At 38.0% G+C, this 17,266-nt stretch overlaps 1 protein-coding gene across 4 annotated transcripts in view; it reads left to right on the top strand.

Annotated features, from left to right (window-relative positions):
* SHOC2 (SHOC2 leucine rich repeat scaffold protein) overlaps positions 1 to 17,266 on the top strand; it is a 70,699-nt gene that overhangs the window by 31,128 nt on the left and 22,305 nt on the right. For all 4 annotated transcript variants that reach the window (XM_030030626.2, XM_030030625.2, XM_030030628.2 and 1 more), the window contains exon 3: positions 11,809 to 11,946. In XM_030030626.2, coding sequence (XP_029886486.1) covers positions 11,809 to 11,946 — 138 coding nt within the window. The remainder of the gene's footprint in view (positions 1 to 11,808; positions 11,947 to 17,266) is intronic.

The raw sequence follows: 17,266 nt of genomic DNA, 5'->3' as shown, positions 1-17,266 counted from the left end.
AATAAATTAATTAAAGGATTTCTAAGTTTAAGTAACACAAATAATTTTAACTGCCAAGACATACGGAACAGGCGTTTGAAAACCTTATTCCTCAAATAGCAAAACCAGACAAGATAGTTTCACTTTTGTAATTGATTTCTACTCACTCACTTTCATCTATCTTTGTTCTAGCACAAAGATCAAATGTTTGAGCTGGAAACACAGCTGAAAAATGAAACTGCTGAGAAATGTATTTCTTACTTTCCAATGGAATTTCTCTGTTCCTTTAAACACTTGTTATTTCTCTGCATTTTACATGTGCACTTTAAAAAAAACTTGCCTTTTAAGTCTCAATGATTTTAATCCCATGTATGTTTATAATGCAGTTCCTAAATACGATATACAAGCAAACACTAAGTAACACAGAAATTTTTGTTGCTGCAAAGCGGGAAGTAAAATGAGGCCATTATCTTTTATAAAGCAATATCATGCAGAGCATTTCAAATTCTTTTTGAAAATACCCCATTGTTCTAAGGCCTAAGGCTCACATGTCTGGTGGTAAACTAGTGTGCTTGTTCATATTTTTAAAAATTCAAAGCTTATGTAACCTGCTGACTTGTGCAGTAAGGAAGAGTCTTGCAGCAGTTAGCTTCTATGTGTTCATGTTGCTAATCTGGTGTGCAACTAAGTGAAGAATTCTGGGTTTTCTTTACTTTGTCTTTTGGAGGTAGATGTGCTACAAAAGGTTGCCCTGGACAGAAAAAAAAAAATAAAAATTAAACGCCCAGACTGCAGCTTGAAAGATCAGATATTGCTACTGTTCCCTCAAAGAGCCAGCATTGTGTGTGATGGAATTAAAGTCTTACCCTGGTGCTAGAGACTTGTGATGGCTTTCACTACCACTGAACACAAAATACCAGTTCTGTATAGTTGTAAAAGGCTTTCCAACTTTAAGATCTTGCTGCTTTAAAATAAAGGGACACCTGATTTATAAGCAATCATCCCATTTAATTACTTTTCTAGGAGTCTTTAGTCTCCAGCCTTATAAAATAAGTTTATTTTCCTTCTACTCTCATTGAAAGAAATTGAAAGTATGTCCTGGAGTCTTAAGTGCTTTGATATTTGAGACCTTTCTTCCAACACCCAATATGTCTATGACTAGTTGATTTTTGTGCCAGTGATGTTTCACTGTTCTTAGATGCAGCAGTTTCCCTCTGTTGCTTACATTTGCTCTCCCACTGTATATGCCAACAGCAGTCATATCTTCTCCCAGCCCTTACTCAGACCACAATGTTTAGTCTTGCATAAAATCTCCATTCCTTCTGTCACCCTGCTATCCATTTTCTGTGTTGTCTTATGTTTTGAATGCTGAGCATACTTGATTAGTTTGAATATACTGTTCCAGATAAGAGTTTCCCCCTTTGTGCTGGAGAAAACTCTGTCCATGCATCTGGATCATATTGGAACTGTGTTAGACTTACCATACAAATACTCTTGTGACCATGTAAGACATACACCCTTTGCCTTCTCTGTTCTCTTTCTCTGCCAGAGGTCAACCCTGAGATCCTAGTAGAAACGTACTCTTCTTTACACCAGTAAATTTCATACAGTTTCCATTATTTTTAGTTGCCTGTTTCTTCCAGTGCCTCTAGCTTTCTAGAAAATCCTTGCTTTCTAAGTCATTGCTGAAGACACAAGATTGGTCTTGAGGTGGATTCTTAAGAGTCCTGGAGAGGTAACCTCCACCCAAGCTGATATTTTACTTTTAGTTCTGTTATGTCCATAGCAAGTTCTAGTCAATTCCTCAGGTATCTGGACATCTACTGGTCACCTGAGTCTCCTAGTTATTTTCTGCATGCTACTACATCAGACATCTTCATGGAGACTAGGTTGACTAGACTGAATAAACTAGATTTTCCGTATTTTTGTAGAAAACTGTTAACTTTTTATGCCAAACTAATTTAATCTTTTACTGATATTTTTTCAAATAACTTTTTATTTGTCTCTGGTTTTATGACTTTTACTTTCATGCCTTTTGTTAATGTTTCCTGCAAATTCTGTTGGTGTGCATAGTGTTTAGATGACTGTGAGGTCATCAGAATCTCCCCTTGTTATTTCTCCTATCTTAAATTTTGAATTGGTAGTCTCTAATCCTATGGTAGTGTTCCTTGTTTGATAGATGACATGTAAAAACTATACTACTGGTCATGTGATTTCAAAATAAGTTTCTAGAAATGCTTATCTAGAACATCTACTGCTTGCTGTGCAAGCATACAGTATTAATATTTGTTAGATTCCTTTTAGGGAACCTGAAACTAACTCTAAAATGTTTCTTAAAAGCCTGAGTGAAGGTAAAACATTTAACAAAATATTGTTTGCAAAACACATAGTTGATCAGATTTTAAGTGGTCTTGAAAACTGCTTTAAAACAACTGACCTGTTATGGTGTGTATTGTCTTGAGGAAAACCTAGAAGAGGTGAAACCTACCAGCACTGAGCTGCTCGGAAGTAGTCTAAAGTTTGGTTCTGTTTTGGGCTTTAAACTGTCTTTAGTAGTTAAACAACACAAACTTAAATGAGGTGACTACACTGGGGGAAAAGTTGCTTTGCATTTAAAACAAATGTTTTAGTAAGAAAGAGGAAGTGTTATGATCTGTAGTTAGTAAACAGATGTGTGTGTTTCTAGTCTTTTTTCCCACCAGAATGCAGTACCTCTCATTCCCTTGCATCCAGTTGCTTTATTATAGGTAGGATGATGACAATAAGGTTTCCTGTCTTTTCAGTATTCAGAAGGCTTTTTAATTTTAAATAGTAATTTACTCAACTGAACTCGCTCTGTAAACCAAAAAAATGAAGAAAAAATTATCTGTACTTTGAAAAAAGACATTCTTTTAGTAACTTGGCAAATCCAGGCTCCACGTACCTAGCAAATCGTTGCTACTAGTCATTTATTGGACTTCTCTTAACACTTTTCCAGCAACATATATATTGCTTCTACATTTTTAATGTGATTGGAATGATTTTAATAGACTGCATAGTAAGCTGAGGTCTTGATACGCATTGTTGTGTTTTCAAATATAAATAGATTTGTTTGAATAAGATCTAAAAATACTTAAAAATCCATTTAACTGAAAACATATTCTGAAGTTTGGGGTTTTTTTTAAATCTTTTTTTTTTTTTTTCTTTTGCATGTTTAGCCAAAAGCTCTGTTCAAGAGTAGCTGAATTAGGGGGAGTTTTTGTGAAATCGCTGTGCTGATGCGTAACAGCTTCATGATGCTGAAAGGGGCAGTATCCGCTCCCCTCCTCACAGCTTCCCAGCTGCTCCTTCTGCCTCCTTCATCTGAGCTGTTCCTTGGTGAGATGATTTATCTCACTAAACTAACAGAAGAATATTAATGGTTTTGCTACTTTTTGTTGTCTATTACTTTAGTTAGTTGAAAACAGTGAAGTTTCAGATAAGACTGGAACTGGTGTAGGAAGAGGAGTGGGAAAGCATGAACTGGAACAGGGAGAGCAGGACCGCCACTTTTGCCTGCATTGACCTGTTAAATCAGCTTGGCTTGCTGCAGCTCACTTGTGAAACCTCGCAGGTAGGATTGCTCATGTTGTATAAAAGCATGTGAAGTGCACTGCAAGTGGTTTGAAGAAGGGTTACTGTCTGCAGAGAGCCATTGAAAATGTGTCAGATTATATTTTCAGAATCTCTTTTTCTTCCTTTTCTGCCTGCTTTCCGTGTCTTGTTCCACAAAACCCTGTGTAGCTTATTGGAGTCCTGGTAGCACCGGCTTAGCCCCACCTTCCTGAAGCAATTTTTTGTTACGTTTTTATGTATAGTGGTGAGAATTCATTGATGCAAGTTTCTTGATGGCAAAGTTCCTCTATGTTGCTCTTTGTGAACCTAGTCTTCTTGCACCCTACCGAACAGTGGTGATAAATTTTCAGAGTGAATCTTGCCCAGTATCCTGCTTCTGACTGTAGCCCTAAGCAAACTCTGCATCAAAACAGGGTAAGTGTATATACATGAGGCTTAACCTGACTTCTTTCCCAGATCCAGCTATTTTCATATCCGTGATTTCCTGAGTCTGGTGCAGCTTGTCTTTTTAGTAATTCTCAGTAGACTCCTCTTCCAAGGGCTTGACCATTTTTTTTCCTTTAAACTCCTATAAACACTTTGCATCCTTAGCAAGGTCCACAAGTTTGCCTTGAACATTACTCTTGACTAAAAGTTCACTGTTATGCAGATGTTGAATATATATACATACCGAGTGCAAAAGCAGAACTTACCTATTCACTTGGCTGTTGAATCTCCGGTGGCATCCACGAAATAAAACCTTAATGGAAAGGTTTCCATGTGGAAGCTTTGCCAAAATACAGTCTGGAGGGATAATTGTGGAAATGAGTTCACAAGGTGGACTCCAGCTTAATCTCCATATCTGGTAAATTGTCCATTCTACTGAGATCAAGAAGTTGAAGATAAGAATGGAAGAATGCGAACACTTTGGTGAGTCACAGTCAGCACGAGAAGGATGAAAACCAGAGAAACTGTCTTGGGATGACTCCAAGCAAATGCTTCAATTTGCAGGCTGTTACTTAAGCCATTTGCCTTTCTTGTATCGAGAGTTTTATTGCATTACTCCGTGTTGTGTTGAAGGAATTGTTATGCACAATCAAGTTGATAATATTTTCTTTGCAAAGACAAGGTTGCATCTTATACCAGTTTTGGGTATTTTTTGCCTTCTTAGCATACACATCTCGAATAGAAGTATGTTGTCAACATGGTTGAAATTACTTTTGCGTAGTTTCTGCAAGTTTCTTAAGACTCCAAATATTGTGTTTTCTGTCTGTGAATGCAACTCTTATTCTATGGAGAATCTGGTCAGGGCTGTTCTGCAAGGGAATTATTTTTAGATTGTAATTCAGGGAATCTGCCTACACCAGACTTGGAATGTCTCTGAGACTCTCTTCTGTTCTTCCCTTCCCCCATCTACCCAAGATTTAGATCATTTGTGGTTTCTTCACTACTTTGAAACTCTTTTTCATAACACTTGCACCTGTTTGGTTTTCAGTAGCATAGACAGCAAACCAGATGTGTGCAGCTGCGTTAGTTCATGTCTGCTCACTCCATGCTGAATATAGTGCCTCCTTATTAAATGACTTGTTAGTTGCAAAGCTTTTCAGTGGTGCTTTGAATTTCATTTCCCCTTTTTCTAGCAGACTTGACAATATAAATATTTATTTACATTATTTGTATCTAAGAACCTCTTCTTCTGTTTCAGCAGTTTGAAGGAAACCAAATTGTGCTCCTGGGCTTAGTTGGCATGCTAATGTCTACAAACACAGCGGTTGAGAATATTTTTCTATTTTTGTATTCTAATGTGATAAAAGCATGAAGTTGTGAACAGAAGTGGAATAAATATAGGCATTGATACATGTGTGCCGCTCCCTAGAAGTCAGAGAAAATGACTGCTTATTTGATCCAGTTCTGGTTGCTTTCTTGAGCTGCAGGAAGGGTGAAGAACTTGATTTTGGCCGGCTTCAGCTTTGGTGTCTGGGTACTGATTCCTGTGAAAGCTCTTGTGGGGACGCAGTTTCGTCTTGTCAGCTAGTCAAATTCCTCCTGATTACATTTCCTTCAGACTGGCTTTAGGATAATGATTAAGTAGTCCTGCCTTTTTGATCTACTTGCAGAGCTTATTGGGATGATGCCCCAAGTGTAATTCCAGTAAATACTGACAGCTTGTTAGCAGTCCAGTGTTGGTTTCTTTTTTTTTTTTTTTTTTTTTTTTTTTTTAATATTGACACGGCAGTTATTTTAACTGTTTGAATACTTTCATAAGTGCTGAACAGAGGGAAATAATCGCTTCCCTCGGGCTGTCCTTGCTAATGCAGCCGGGTAGGTGGTTAGCCTTTATTATTTGAGAGTGAGCACACTTGTTCCACACTGAAAATGGACAGGATCCAAGATGTGACCCCAGGTTCAGCTTCACCAGGACTGACCAGGGTCCCTCCCTGCAGAGCTGTTTCCTCACTGGCTGGTGTGAGGCTCTACTGCTTTACAGGGTTATTCTGTGCTAGGTGCAAGACTTCACCTTTGTCTTGGCACTTCATGAGGTTCCTGTTGGTTTATTCTACTGCTCAGCTCAAATCCTGCCTTGAGCCCTTGCTAAGACTGTTTCTTCTACATGTTTTACATGTTTAAAATGTTGTTTGAACATGTTTTTAATTTTATTTATATTTGTTACTTTTAGTTTTAACAATAAATAAAAAGTGTTATGCTTTTCTGTCTTGTTGAAGCTTGTTTTAGACCAGATTGAGTCTTTATTTTCAGTTGAGCTTAGCTTCTCTGTTTTTCAGTGGTTCCCATAACTAGGTCCTGTTGCGCATTCTGCAAATTCTAGATATTTTACTGTGCTTATTTCTTACTTATATGAATATTTAAACTTTGGTACATAAGTCGCTTGTGACCATATTAAAATTGCATTCTTTCTACTCAGTAACTCTTCTGTGTAAGTTATAGTTGTGCAGTAATAATTCAAAATAGCTCTGACTGCTTAACTGTTCTTTTGGGCAATTGGTAATGCACAGCAAAAAGTTCAGGCTGTCTGCTACAGCGATGTACTCAAATCTCAGAGAGGGGGAAAAGATTCTGAAACTGTAAAATTGCTTTTAATTTTTTTCTAAAATCAGGACACCTACCCCAAAGAGTTTTAAAGACAGACTAAAAATTCTTTTGCCTCCCCCCTCCCAGCAGAGAACCTAGTGAGAGATGAATAACTACCAAAGTTATGGGAACTATCTGTGACTTGTTCCCAGTGTTGCTGATTTCAGATAATTATTCTTTACAAATTAGCTTACAACCAGTATTCTGACACACCAGCCTAAAGTCCCACTAATATTTGCATTCTGCCCTTCCTTGTGCTTTCCATAAGAGTCTTGATCCTCTTGCTGTCTCATCTGGCCCAGGATTTATCATGTCATGAAGGATTTCATAATTTTAAATCTGCTTAAGCATGGACAGGCATGGAGTTAATCCAGTGGAAAACAGGCTATATTACAAATTGTGCTTGCCATCCAAGAGTGTTGCCCACTGAGTGAATTATTGGTAGGAGACACTGAAGCCTCTCTGCTATTGACCTATACTCTCTGCCTATACAACTGTTAATTTGTGTGTACTTTTACATTTTTTTTAATGAAGCTGTATTTTGTTTTTTAAATAGCCAAGAAGAATTTTCAGAGTTATGTAAGTCAGGGCATGTAAATTGGTCCTCTTGTCATAACAGGCTTTCAAGGTTAGCCATGTAATGGGACTGTAATTCTGTCTCATTATGCAGACAATATTAGTCATTTCGTAATGTTGGGGTTTTTCAGCAGGTATATTTAGCTTTGTCATACTATAACATTTAGTCTCGGTGCATATGAGAAGATCAGTAAGGTGATTGCTCACCCCACCTTTTTTAAGGATTGTTGAGATGTATTTTTAACAATGTTTTTAACTGGAAGGTGGTTGGGAGTCTTTACAAACTATTTATTTGAAAAATGCGTGTGAATCATCTAAAATTTTTATCTTGTAGAACCTTTTAAAATGTAAGTTTTTAAAACCTACATGATAGGGTGTAACTATTTTGTGAAGACATATTTATAGAGAAACTACTTTATGTATTTCATATAGGCATTACTTCTAATTCAAAATCTTTTATTGTCAAGCCAGCTAGTACATGCAATTTCTATCTGCTTTCTTGGCATATTTTGAGCTTCAGTTCCACCCCCCACCCCCCACCCCCCCCCAAACCCCAGCACCTTCCTAGTTTATTTTCTAATTGTCCTTAGGATGCTTGTCCCTTCAATGCAGTTGCAAGTAGTCCGTAGAGAATCCTTTATTCACTTCTGTGAGCTTAAGATTTGTCTATTTTGGCCATTACTTGTGGCGAAAAGAGTTAGTTCATTTTACCTGTGATTAGTATTTCCCTGAAGTAGTGCTTGCCTTACTCCAGTGATTTTGGGTGTTTAAACAGTCCTTTGGTGAAGTGATGCTGGAGTTGTCCACATGGTGAATGGGAATGGGTTTTTCTTTAGTAAACTGCTATATGGGTAAGGCTGATTTTGAGCTGCAGCACATTTCTAGCTGGCATATTTCTGTTAAATTAAGATACAAACGCGTTTCAGCAAAGGTTATGTAGTACACCAGAAAAGAGCAACTGTTTATTCTTTTAATATGAATAAGATCCTCACTCATTAGCCAGTTTTCTTTTTCTATTTGAGCAAATCTTTCTTTTAGGAAACTTTCTTTCTGATTTTGACATATGCTTCTTGCCCTGGCCGAGCAAAAATGCCAGATTTCAGTTGTATCTTGGTGAAACTTATTTTCATCTTTTTTTGCAAAGCATTTCCTTCAGTACAATTGCCACTGTTCAGACAATAAGATGGCCACTTTCAGTCACTGAAACAAGCTGGCTTTACATCGGCTCCTAGGAAAAGCATTGTGCAGATGGCCTTAAGTTTGGCTCCTTTGTTCTTGCAGATCATTATTCGTTATATCGATTGTTTATGCCATGTGTTTATCCTGGCATAATTTTTGAAAGAGCTGCTGTTGTGCAGCAGTGCAGTGCACAGTGTGTCCATTCATGGGGTAAATCACTGCCGTCAGTCAGCCGGTGAAAGAGCTGCCCCTGTTCTTTAGCCTCTGGCCTGGTGGCAGCGCGCTCTCTGTGCCCAGAGTGGTTTTGGTCCCACGTACTGGGATGATTTCAGTAGTGTTGGTCATGTTAACTGCAGTGTTGCTGGTACTCAGATCTCCATGCGCTCAGAACAGAGAGCCCCTCTCCCAGGAAAGTAGTCAGAGTTTAAGGGGAAGACAGGGCAGGTGGTGCTGATTGGGCACAGGGCATGACCAGCATTGGTTTGTAAAGGACTGGACACTTATTTCCTTATTCCTCTATTTTCCCACGCTTGTCCTTCCTAAACCACATTGATTCTTCCCTTTGCCCTTCTCTAAAGATTCCATAGCAATTCTTACCATCCCAAGTTGCTCTTCCTTGCACCTCATAGTAGGTGTTAAAGCCCCATATGCAGTTACAGCCCTCAGTCTGCGAGGTGCTCTGGAGAGCCTTTCCATTTACTCACTGTGATGGGTCTCACACTCACCATGGGGCTGATGGCTGTCCTGGGACAGCCCTGTGAGTATTTGGGTTCTCCCACCCACTGCTGATCCTCTGTGTGCCTTTGCATGTGAAGATGAGCCTCTACCACATCACCTAAACGTTTTTCACCTTGTTAAGCATATAGGATATGCTTTCCATATGTCATGGAGAACAGGAGAAATGTGCCTTGAGTGCCTTTTGTTGACTTGCACACTCTCTGTGTTGTGTCTCAGCAATCCAAGTTAAAGTATTGAAAGAATTTCAGGGCCAACAGTACTTTACCTCCCCTCTCCTTCTGCCCTTAGGGGGGAAAAAAGAACATTTTGGTGAGATGCTGTCAAACTTTAAGTATTATTACGTCCAAGACAAAGATTCCTTACTGAGCAATGTGAACTAAAAGCCAAATTTTATAATATCTCTTGAAATTGCTGTCCTTAAGTCACTGTACTTGATAAGTCTAACTTTCACTTGATTTCAGTTCTAAAGTCTAAAATGTATTGGGCAGTCCTCAATCTATTTTAACATTCAAAATTTTTATTAAATGTTTATCAGTGTTGCTTTTAAAAATCATGCCTGCATCTTTAGTATAATGATATTAAGTATTGCTATCCAAATTAAACCAAAGCGTTAGCTGGCCCTTAATTGGCTAAATAAATGTGGGCATCTCTTCTTTTTTTCCCTCCCCAGAATTAGCTAGTGAGGTGTTTGTTTCAAACACGTAGCTTGCTGTTGTCAAAGTTTTCAGCAGGTGCAAAAATGAAGTGCAGCAAATGTTGCTGTGAAAACCCAAGTCTTTCTTCGACTTCAGCAGATGTAGAGTGGGAAGAGTCAAGTAAATGAGAAATCAGTGTGATGAAATGAAATTTATGCCACATTTCAAATTTGACATCATTGGTTTTGGTCTAAGTGAAAACAAATGAAAACAGCAACCATGAAGTGAAAACTACTGCCCCAAAGTGTGCAAAAGTTTTTGAATTATCTTAGTAAAGATTTGTGGGGTTCTTTGTTTGTTTAAAGGGCGGGATTTTGAAGTCTTCCTCAAGCTTTTCTTCCTCCTTCTATTGCCTTCTACACTTTGCCCACTTGTTTTCATGAATAACAGAAAGAGGCTCCTACCACAGAACATTAACTCTTGCTCAATTTTTTCTTAAGTTTTCTTTCTTCTGCTTATTAATGGCATTGAAATGTGTGGTTTATGCAGTGCTGGATACAGCATGTTTGAGTATTGACCCTGGTTGCCTGGAATACACTTGAATGCTGACTTAAGAGAGGGGGAACACACACAGTGATGGAAGAGCGGCTTAAGCACCACCTTTACATTTCCATCTGGCTAGTTTCTAGAAAAAAATCCCAATTTGGGTTAATAAATGCAGGAAATAAGTTCAGTTATATATTAACAATCTAAGAAAAACAGGCTAATGAAGCTGTTGGGGTTGGCTGCTTTTTTTTTTTGTGGCCTTTCACAACTCTTCCATGATATGTAGTAAGTATTGTGGCTACATGACACCTGCAACTCAATACAGAGTCTGAATTCATAAATATTGTATGATTTATTAAATCACCATTGTGATTATCTGCTGATCTAATGGGTAGACAGTCTACAGGTCAGAACTTGCCCAAACTTGTCCTGCAGGCCTGTGGGAAAATCCGTAAAGGATTGTGTCAAAGATACAACACTGAAGCTTAAAAATAGACATTTGTTCCTCAAAAGGAATTTGCTGCTACTCCAAATTTGTGATTCACTGAGTCATGCTCTTATACACAAATACAATGACCTAATCTTTACTGGCTAGAGTTAAAACTGTTCAAATCATTTGCATTAATTTCACCTCCATCAGATGCAAAAAATGTGAATGCATACACCTGTATTCATCCACACACTTTTTTTTTAAATCCAGCAAGCTATTGCTCAGAACACAGTATATTTGTCATTAAAATAGGTGAAGCTACTGTACATAGAGTTGTGCCTACCTGTACTTTAATGTGAAACGTTCAGAATGAAACAGTTCAGTGTAAAGTAGCTCTAAACTCTAAGCAAGTCCAATCTTTTTTAAGGCTTAACAGAGAAGCCTTTTATTTCAAACTTTTATTTGCTATAGCTCTGCTTGCATATATAAAATATAATAATCTGTGTAAGTAGGTTTACAGTTTACTTGTCATATGTTGCCTTTTTTTTGTGATGACTAAAAATGATTAAAAATAGCACTCAGGACTTTGGGTGGATTATCTAGATTGTCAGCCAAATAGTTTTGATGTCTCTTAATTGTTGATTTGGTGCCTGAAAGTAATTCATGGTATAAAACCAGATCTCAATTTCTCAAAATTCAATACGATTCACTTCGTGAAGTTTTAAACTTCTGGTCAGCCTGAAACAGGTGTAAAGTATAGGTTTTGCACTCTTATTCAACAGCTTGAACTGTCAGAAGAAAATCAATAAATAAGAAAGATATCTTCAGAGAATATATAAAAGCTTTATCTGAGTTTTTAAAAATTGTTGATCAGGTTTTAGATCTGACCGATGAAATTATGGTCCTGTAATGCCTTGTTTTATATGTATAACTTCATGGTAGCAATAGTTTTTTTCAGATTATCCCCAAGTCTGTCTGATTCTGTTAATCTCTGTGTGGAAGTCATTGTCTAGAGCTGTACATTAAAGAACTTGATATTTTGGTTTTCTTGCATGCTTTTAGGTGAGTTGTGTAACCTCATAACGCTGGATGTAGCGCACAATCAGCTTGAACATCTTCCAGAAGAGATTGGAAGCTGCACGCAGATCACCAACCTTGACTTGCAGCACAATGAGCTCTTGGACCTGCCAGAAACCATAGGTATGTGAAGAGGCTGGAGAAGAGAAAATAAATCACTATTTCAAAATGTTCAGTAAGAGGAACAAATTTAAGAATGAGTATTTGGTTGGTTACTGTAGAATGACTTGTGTTCAGCTCAGGGCAGCTTCACATTTGAGATCAAAAGCAAGGTATGCATGTTACCTTAAATGTAGTTTCTAGCTTTCTGAAATACATTATGAAATCTAGCTGTGTTGCAGAGTGCAGCATCATCTAAGAATGAGAGTTATAAGGAAAAAAATCCATCATTTCTAACTCTGATTTAAGGTGTTCTATGGTTATGAATAAATATGTACAGCTTGTCTGTCCATTCTGTAGTGAAACTGAACATATAAAGGAATAAAAGGCTCTTATTTGAAGGTAATACTTTGGCAGATAGTTTTAACTGATGCCTTTGGCTAAAGAAAAATAGAACTAAAACGAGAAAAGTTTTAAATCAATTCTGTATATTTTACGCTTTTCCATAGAACGACTAAAAAAATCCTTCCAAGTCCACAAAGTCCATGTTCTAATGCAATAAAATACAGAGGATTTGCAACTTAGATGGGGAATAAGACTGAAATAAGCACTGCCCTGGTAGGTTTCTGAATCTCATATAGGATGAAACAACAAAATGTGACTTTTCCTAGTTAATTAAATCGGTTTTAAACAGATGGCAGAGAAGGATGCATGATGTGATTTAAAAAGACAAAAAAGGCGGCCATCATGATTTTAAGCTTTTATTTGTCACCAGAACATACTTGGAAGAATGAATGTTATCACCTAAACAGTATGTATATTGAACATTTCGTTAATGTACTTTAACTCATAGTGAAGTGAATGAGCAGAAGAGTGAGGACCATTTAACAACATGCCAGCTTTTCTTCTAGCAGTAAATTGTTGAGTGTGGAGTTACTGTAGCTTTTTGTTTAGAAAGTTTGACCTGAACAGAGTTTACATTGATGAAGTATCCACTGGAGCTAAACTTCCTTCCTGGATTGATGATATTTTTAAACTGTGGAGATCCCATTCCATCTGGAATTTGCATCTAACTTACACAATTCATAAGCACAGCTTTATTTTTGTAGCTATTTTGTAAATCTTATTGAAAGTTTTAAGTAAAATTTATGTGTAGTGTACATGTCATATTTAGGAAGTGAGTTCTCTGGATAAACTACTAATTATGGGTAAAATTCTCTAAGCAAGTGTGAGATTTCCATTGTCAGGGCTTATAGATGACTACTGTTGATTATTGTGCAGAGTAGTAGTAGGATTTATTGAGTTGTTTAGTGACTGGCAGTCACTGAGCTTCTCAGAGGACCACAAAAATCTTACTTGTAATATGCTGCAAGACTGCTTACAGGGAAAGGTCTTTGGGTAGGAGAGGCACAAAGTTACTTAAGCCGTTAAGTCATTTCTGATAGATAGGAAATTGCTGACTATGCAATCAAGATAGTTTGGACTCATCTATTTCTTCAGAAAGTTACTGTAAGCTTAGGTGGTTTGTACTGAGTCGGGTTCATACCTGGTTGGACTGGATTTCTGCCTGTTTTCTTAGTTTTGTTTTTCCATTGCATCGTCTTTATAGTTTTTTGAAGTTACTTATTTTCAAATGTATATAGCTGTCTCTTTACATGCTTATCTGAGCTGAATATCAATCCTATATAGCTCAACAAACCACCAAAGACAGATGAATAAGAGACAGCAGCGTGCCGTCGTGTCTTTAACCTTACACTGGTTCAGTTTTTGCTCCACTGGAAAATACCTGTTGTTTGTATTGACCGATGTGTAGTAGCCGAGCATTTCTGTTTAGAGTAAAAACTTCAAATCAGAAATCGGTATTTATGCCACATATAGTTGACAAACAACCAGAATTGAATACTGAAGGGAAAAATTTTAAACTCCAGTTTAAATGATAGTGATCAACCTACATTTATGCATGTTACAGAAAAGGCAGCCATAGCCAGTTCAGCAACATTGGGTTTGTTTCTTAGTCATCGCAGTTTTGGTTCAACATTAAAGCAAGTTGCGGCTTGATTTTTAGATTACAGCTTGCTTTGTGGTTAGGATTGTTCAGCGAGAGACTTTGAGTACTGAGAAAAACCCAGCGAGTAAATGGCGCGTGGCCGCCTGGCGTGCGTTGCTCGGCGCGGCTGCGGGACGGCCTTTCCAGCCTCTCCATCTCTCACTCCAGTTTCTGTCTCTTCCTTACTCGCAGGTATCTACCTGGCGTTTGGCACAGCAGGCTTTTCTTGCAACATTTACACGCTGCCAGGTTTCAGTATGCTTAATATGTCAGTGCTGTTAATGTTTCTCTAGTTCAGTCAAGCTGGGGTGGGGGTCGCAGATCAGGTACACATTTGCTTGTTACAAAAATTTAATGCGCGATGAGCCTTCTGTTATGGAACAGACTTCCATTACTGCCAGGTCTGTCCCCTCTTCTTCTGCCAATACCCTTTTGATGGAGGCCTCTTTCTTTCTTGAGAGGGATGTTTTTGTCAAGCTGCTTTGAAAAACGAACAGTCCCCTTCCTTTTCTATTCCCTCCTCCCCCTCCCCCCCAAAAAAACCCAAACAAAACAACACCCCAAACCCAAGGCTTCTTAAATTCACTGCTGACTATCTAACCAAGTTTTTGTTTTACCACAGAAAGATTTCTGAATCTGCCAATTAAAAAAAAAAAAAAAAAAGGCAAAAAAGCTTGTTTTCTAACTAACAGTACTGTACTGAAATGTGCCGGAGCTGTGAGGAAAGGATGTTGGAGGGTGACATAGAGGGGAGTGGCAGGGAAGGGATTATGCATCAGCAATGATTACAGAGGTAGCATAGCCAATATACCCGCTCTGTAAAAATACAAAGTTCTTGTTTCAACTAACGCTGTATAAGCATGCTTTCGTGCAGTAACAAATGTCGATTTTAGATATTAGTTGTCAGGAAGTGACCTAATGTCTTGCTTTATAGATATTGGCTTAATACATTCATATCTGTATTTCTGTTGATTGAAAATTGTAAAGTACTTTGTATATTAGATCACTTCCTGTAAGAAAAATGAGCTTTGTGGAACGGCTTAGCACATTCCAAGAGTCTCAAGTCTAGAATCAAAATCATAGTGGGATCTTAGCTGCTTAGTGTTTTAACTGCAGATCCTCCCCCCCTTTTTTTTTGGGGGGGGGGTGGGGTATGATCTGCTTTTATTTTCACAATGTCTTATCTCTGTATACTTAGTTGGCACACTAGTATATCCAAAAGATATATAAAAGAAAGTAAAGAACGTACCATTTATATCAAAATTAATGACTGGACTTTTGAGACAGAGAGAAAGCAAATTTTGGGTGGAGTAAAGTATTTCTTTGGATTACAAGCTTGCTTAGAAAATTCTGTGCTGCAAATACCACATTGTGAGTGTTCCCTCTTTGAACTTTTAATTTTAGCATTCTGTACAAATGTGTTCACAATTTCGTATTTAAAAGCACAGAAACACTTATTTGAGAAAGAAATTCAACAGAAACAGAATTACAGCTTTAAAAAAAATCAGATTCTTCATCTGTTTTGTAATTTGCTAGTTTTGTGTGTTTATGTGTGCAGTTTGATTATGGTCAAATGTGCCATATTCATGGACATTTAAGGCAACAGACATTTTAATAAGAAAAAGAATAGTCAGTTGTAAATGTTCCAAAATGATGCTTTAAAAGCACAAAAAATTCCGTCACTGGACACACTTTCCAGTGTCTGACATGGCACTGTTCCTAAGAGATGGTTAGGAAAATAAGGCATACTCAAAGCCCTGTGCTATACTCCGGCCCTTCGCTGCGACACACTAGCTCAAAAACTGAAATCGCAACTCTCATAAAAGCAAATATTATGTGGAGTAGCTTTGCCATTTTTGCTGGTCGAAATTGTGCTACAAACTAGGCTTCTAACCTGTTTAGCCCCAGTGTACCACCTCTGAGAGCACTGTTGTGCTTTTAAAACATATAGTTGATAACACATGAAGCATCGTGACCAGAACTGGGCATATGTAATTGGTACAGCTTAGGTTATACAAATTGTGGTTAAGAGCTTTAAGTCCCTAGAAGTCCTAGTAAAGATATTTCTGTAGAAAAGTGGAATTACTTTAAAATGGTACTTTAAGTTTCGCAGGCTTAGTAAAAACTGGAGCAGTCTTATTCTGAAACATCTGACAAATGCACGGGTCCTGATAAGACCCAGCAGAGCACCTGCAGCTCCACTCGCTGCTCAGGGGTGATGTTCATATGCGACTGATGGGTTTGATGTTACTAATTATTTGCCATTCTGATGGAGCAAAGTGAAGCATAGGCTCCTGCTCCAGCTTTGATGGCAATATTCATATTCTTAAAATTTAAGCACATGACCTAGTGTTTTGGTCTGTGAGCTCTGATCAGTACTTTGCAGGATTGAGCCCGTTTCCATAGGCTCCCATTAGGAGATCTGATCAGTGTTCAGTGCTTTTGTCTAAAGTTTTGTTCTTGGATTATGCTGTTAATGAAACATTTTTAATTAGATTCTGCTAGTATTGGGCAATTGCTATAAGCTTGGCCTTTTCTTTATCAGGTGGAAAGCAGTGGTTCCCATCCTTCATTCTTATTTTCAGGTTATTACAAGCCTTTGCTAGTTCTCATGGTTGTCTCATAAAGGGAATGAAGCTTCTGGTTCTTGCTGGCTTCAATTCTAGACTTAGTAAACGTAAAGCAGTGAAATTGGCTAGAAAATAGTGAGTGGCAGGAGAGGCTAAGTGGGAGGTGACTGCTCACTGTCTCCTCCAACGGCAGAAGGGGAGGGATGAAGCAAAGCTGTGAGGTGTTGACCTCAAACCAGTAAAAAGCAGACTACTGCATGCGATGAGTGGGGAACACTTGGGCCTCAGTGTTCACACCGGTTGCTGTAGATGCTAAAAGCTCACAGGGCAGCGTGACAATTGTGCAGAAGTAAAATGTATCAGTTGCTTCTAAATTTGGGAAGTCGCTGAGCCACACGCTGTTGAATCTTCCCCCAGCTCTTGGGGAAGTTTCAGGGTGTGCTTTTCCCTTTTCTTAGGTTCTCCTCGTGGTATCTGCTGTTGGGCACTTTTTTCTGGAGAGGAGATACTAGGTGGTTCTCTGGTCTGCGTATAATAATTCTCACATTCCTTAATTAGCTAAAATTTTAAATGTATATTCATGTGTCACACATTTTATATGTTTACTCTATAAGGTAGGGCGCACTTAGAAAATTAAACACATCTATCACGTAGGAAAGGTTAATGTTTTTTCTGCATTACCAGTTAAGTATAAACTGTTCTTACAATGTGATTTACATTTATATAG

Source organism: Aquila chrysaetos, chromosome 11 (assembly GCF_900496995.4).
Source record: "Aquila chrysaetos chrysaetos chromosome 11, bAquChr1.4, whole genome shotgun sequence".
Lineage (NCBI taxonomy): Eukaryota > Metazoa > Chordata > Aves > Accipitriformes > Accipitridae > Aquila > Aquila chrysaetos.
The sequence above is the reverse complement of the archived record's forward strand: the minus strand, read 5'-3'. Positions and strand labels throughout refer to the sequence as shown.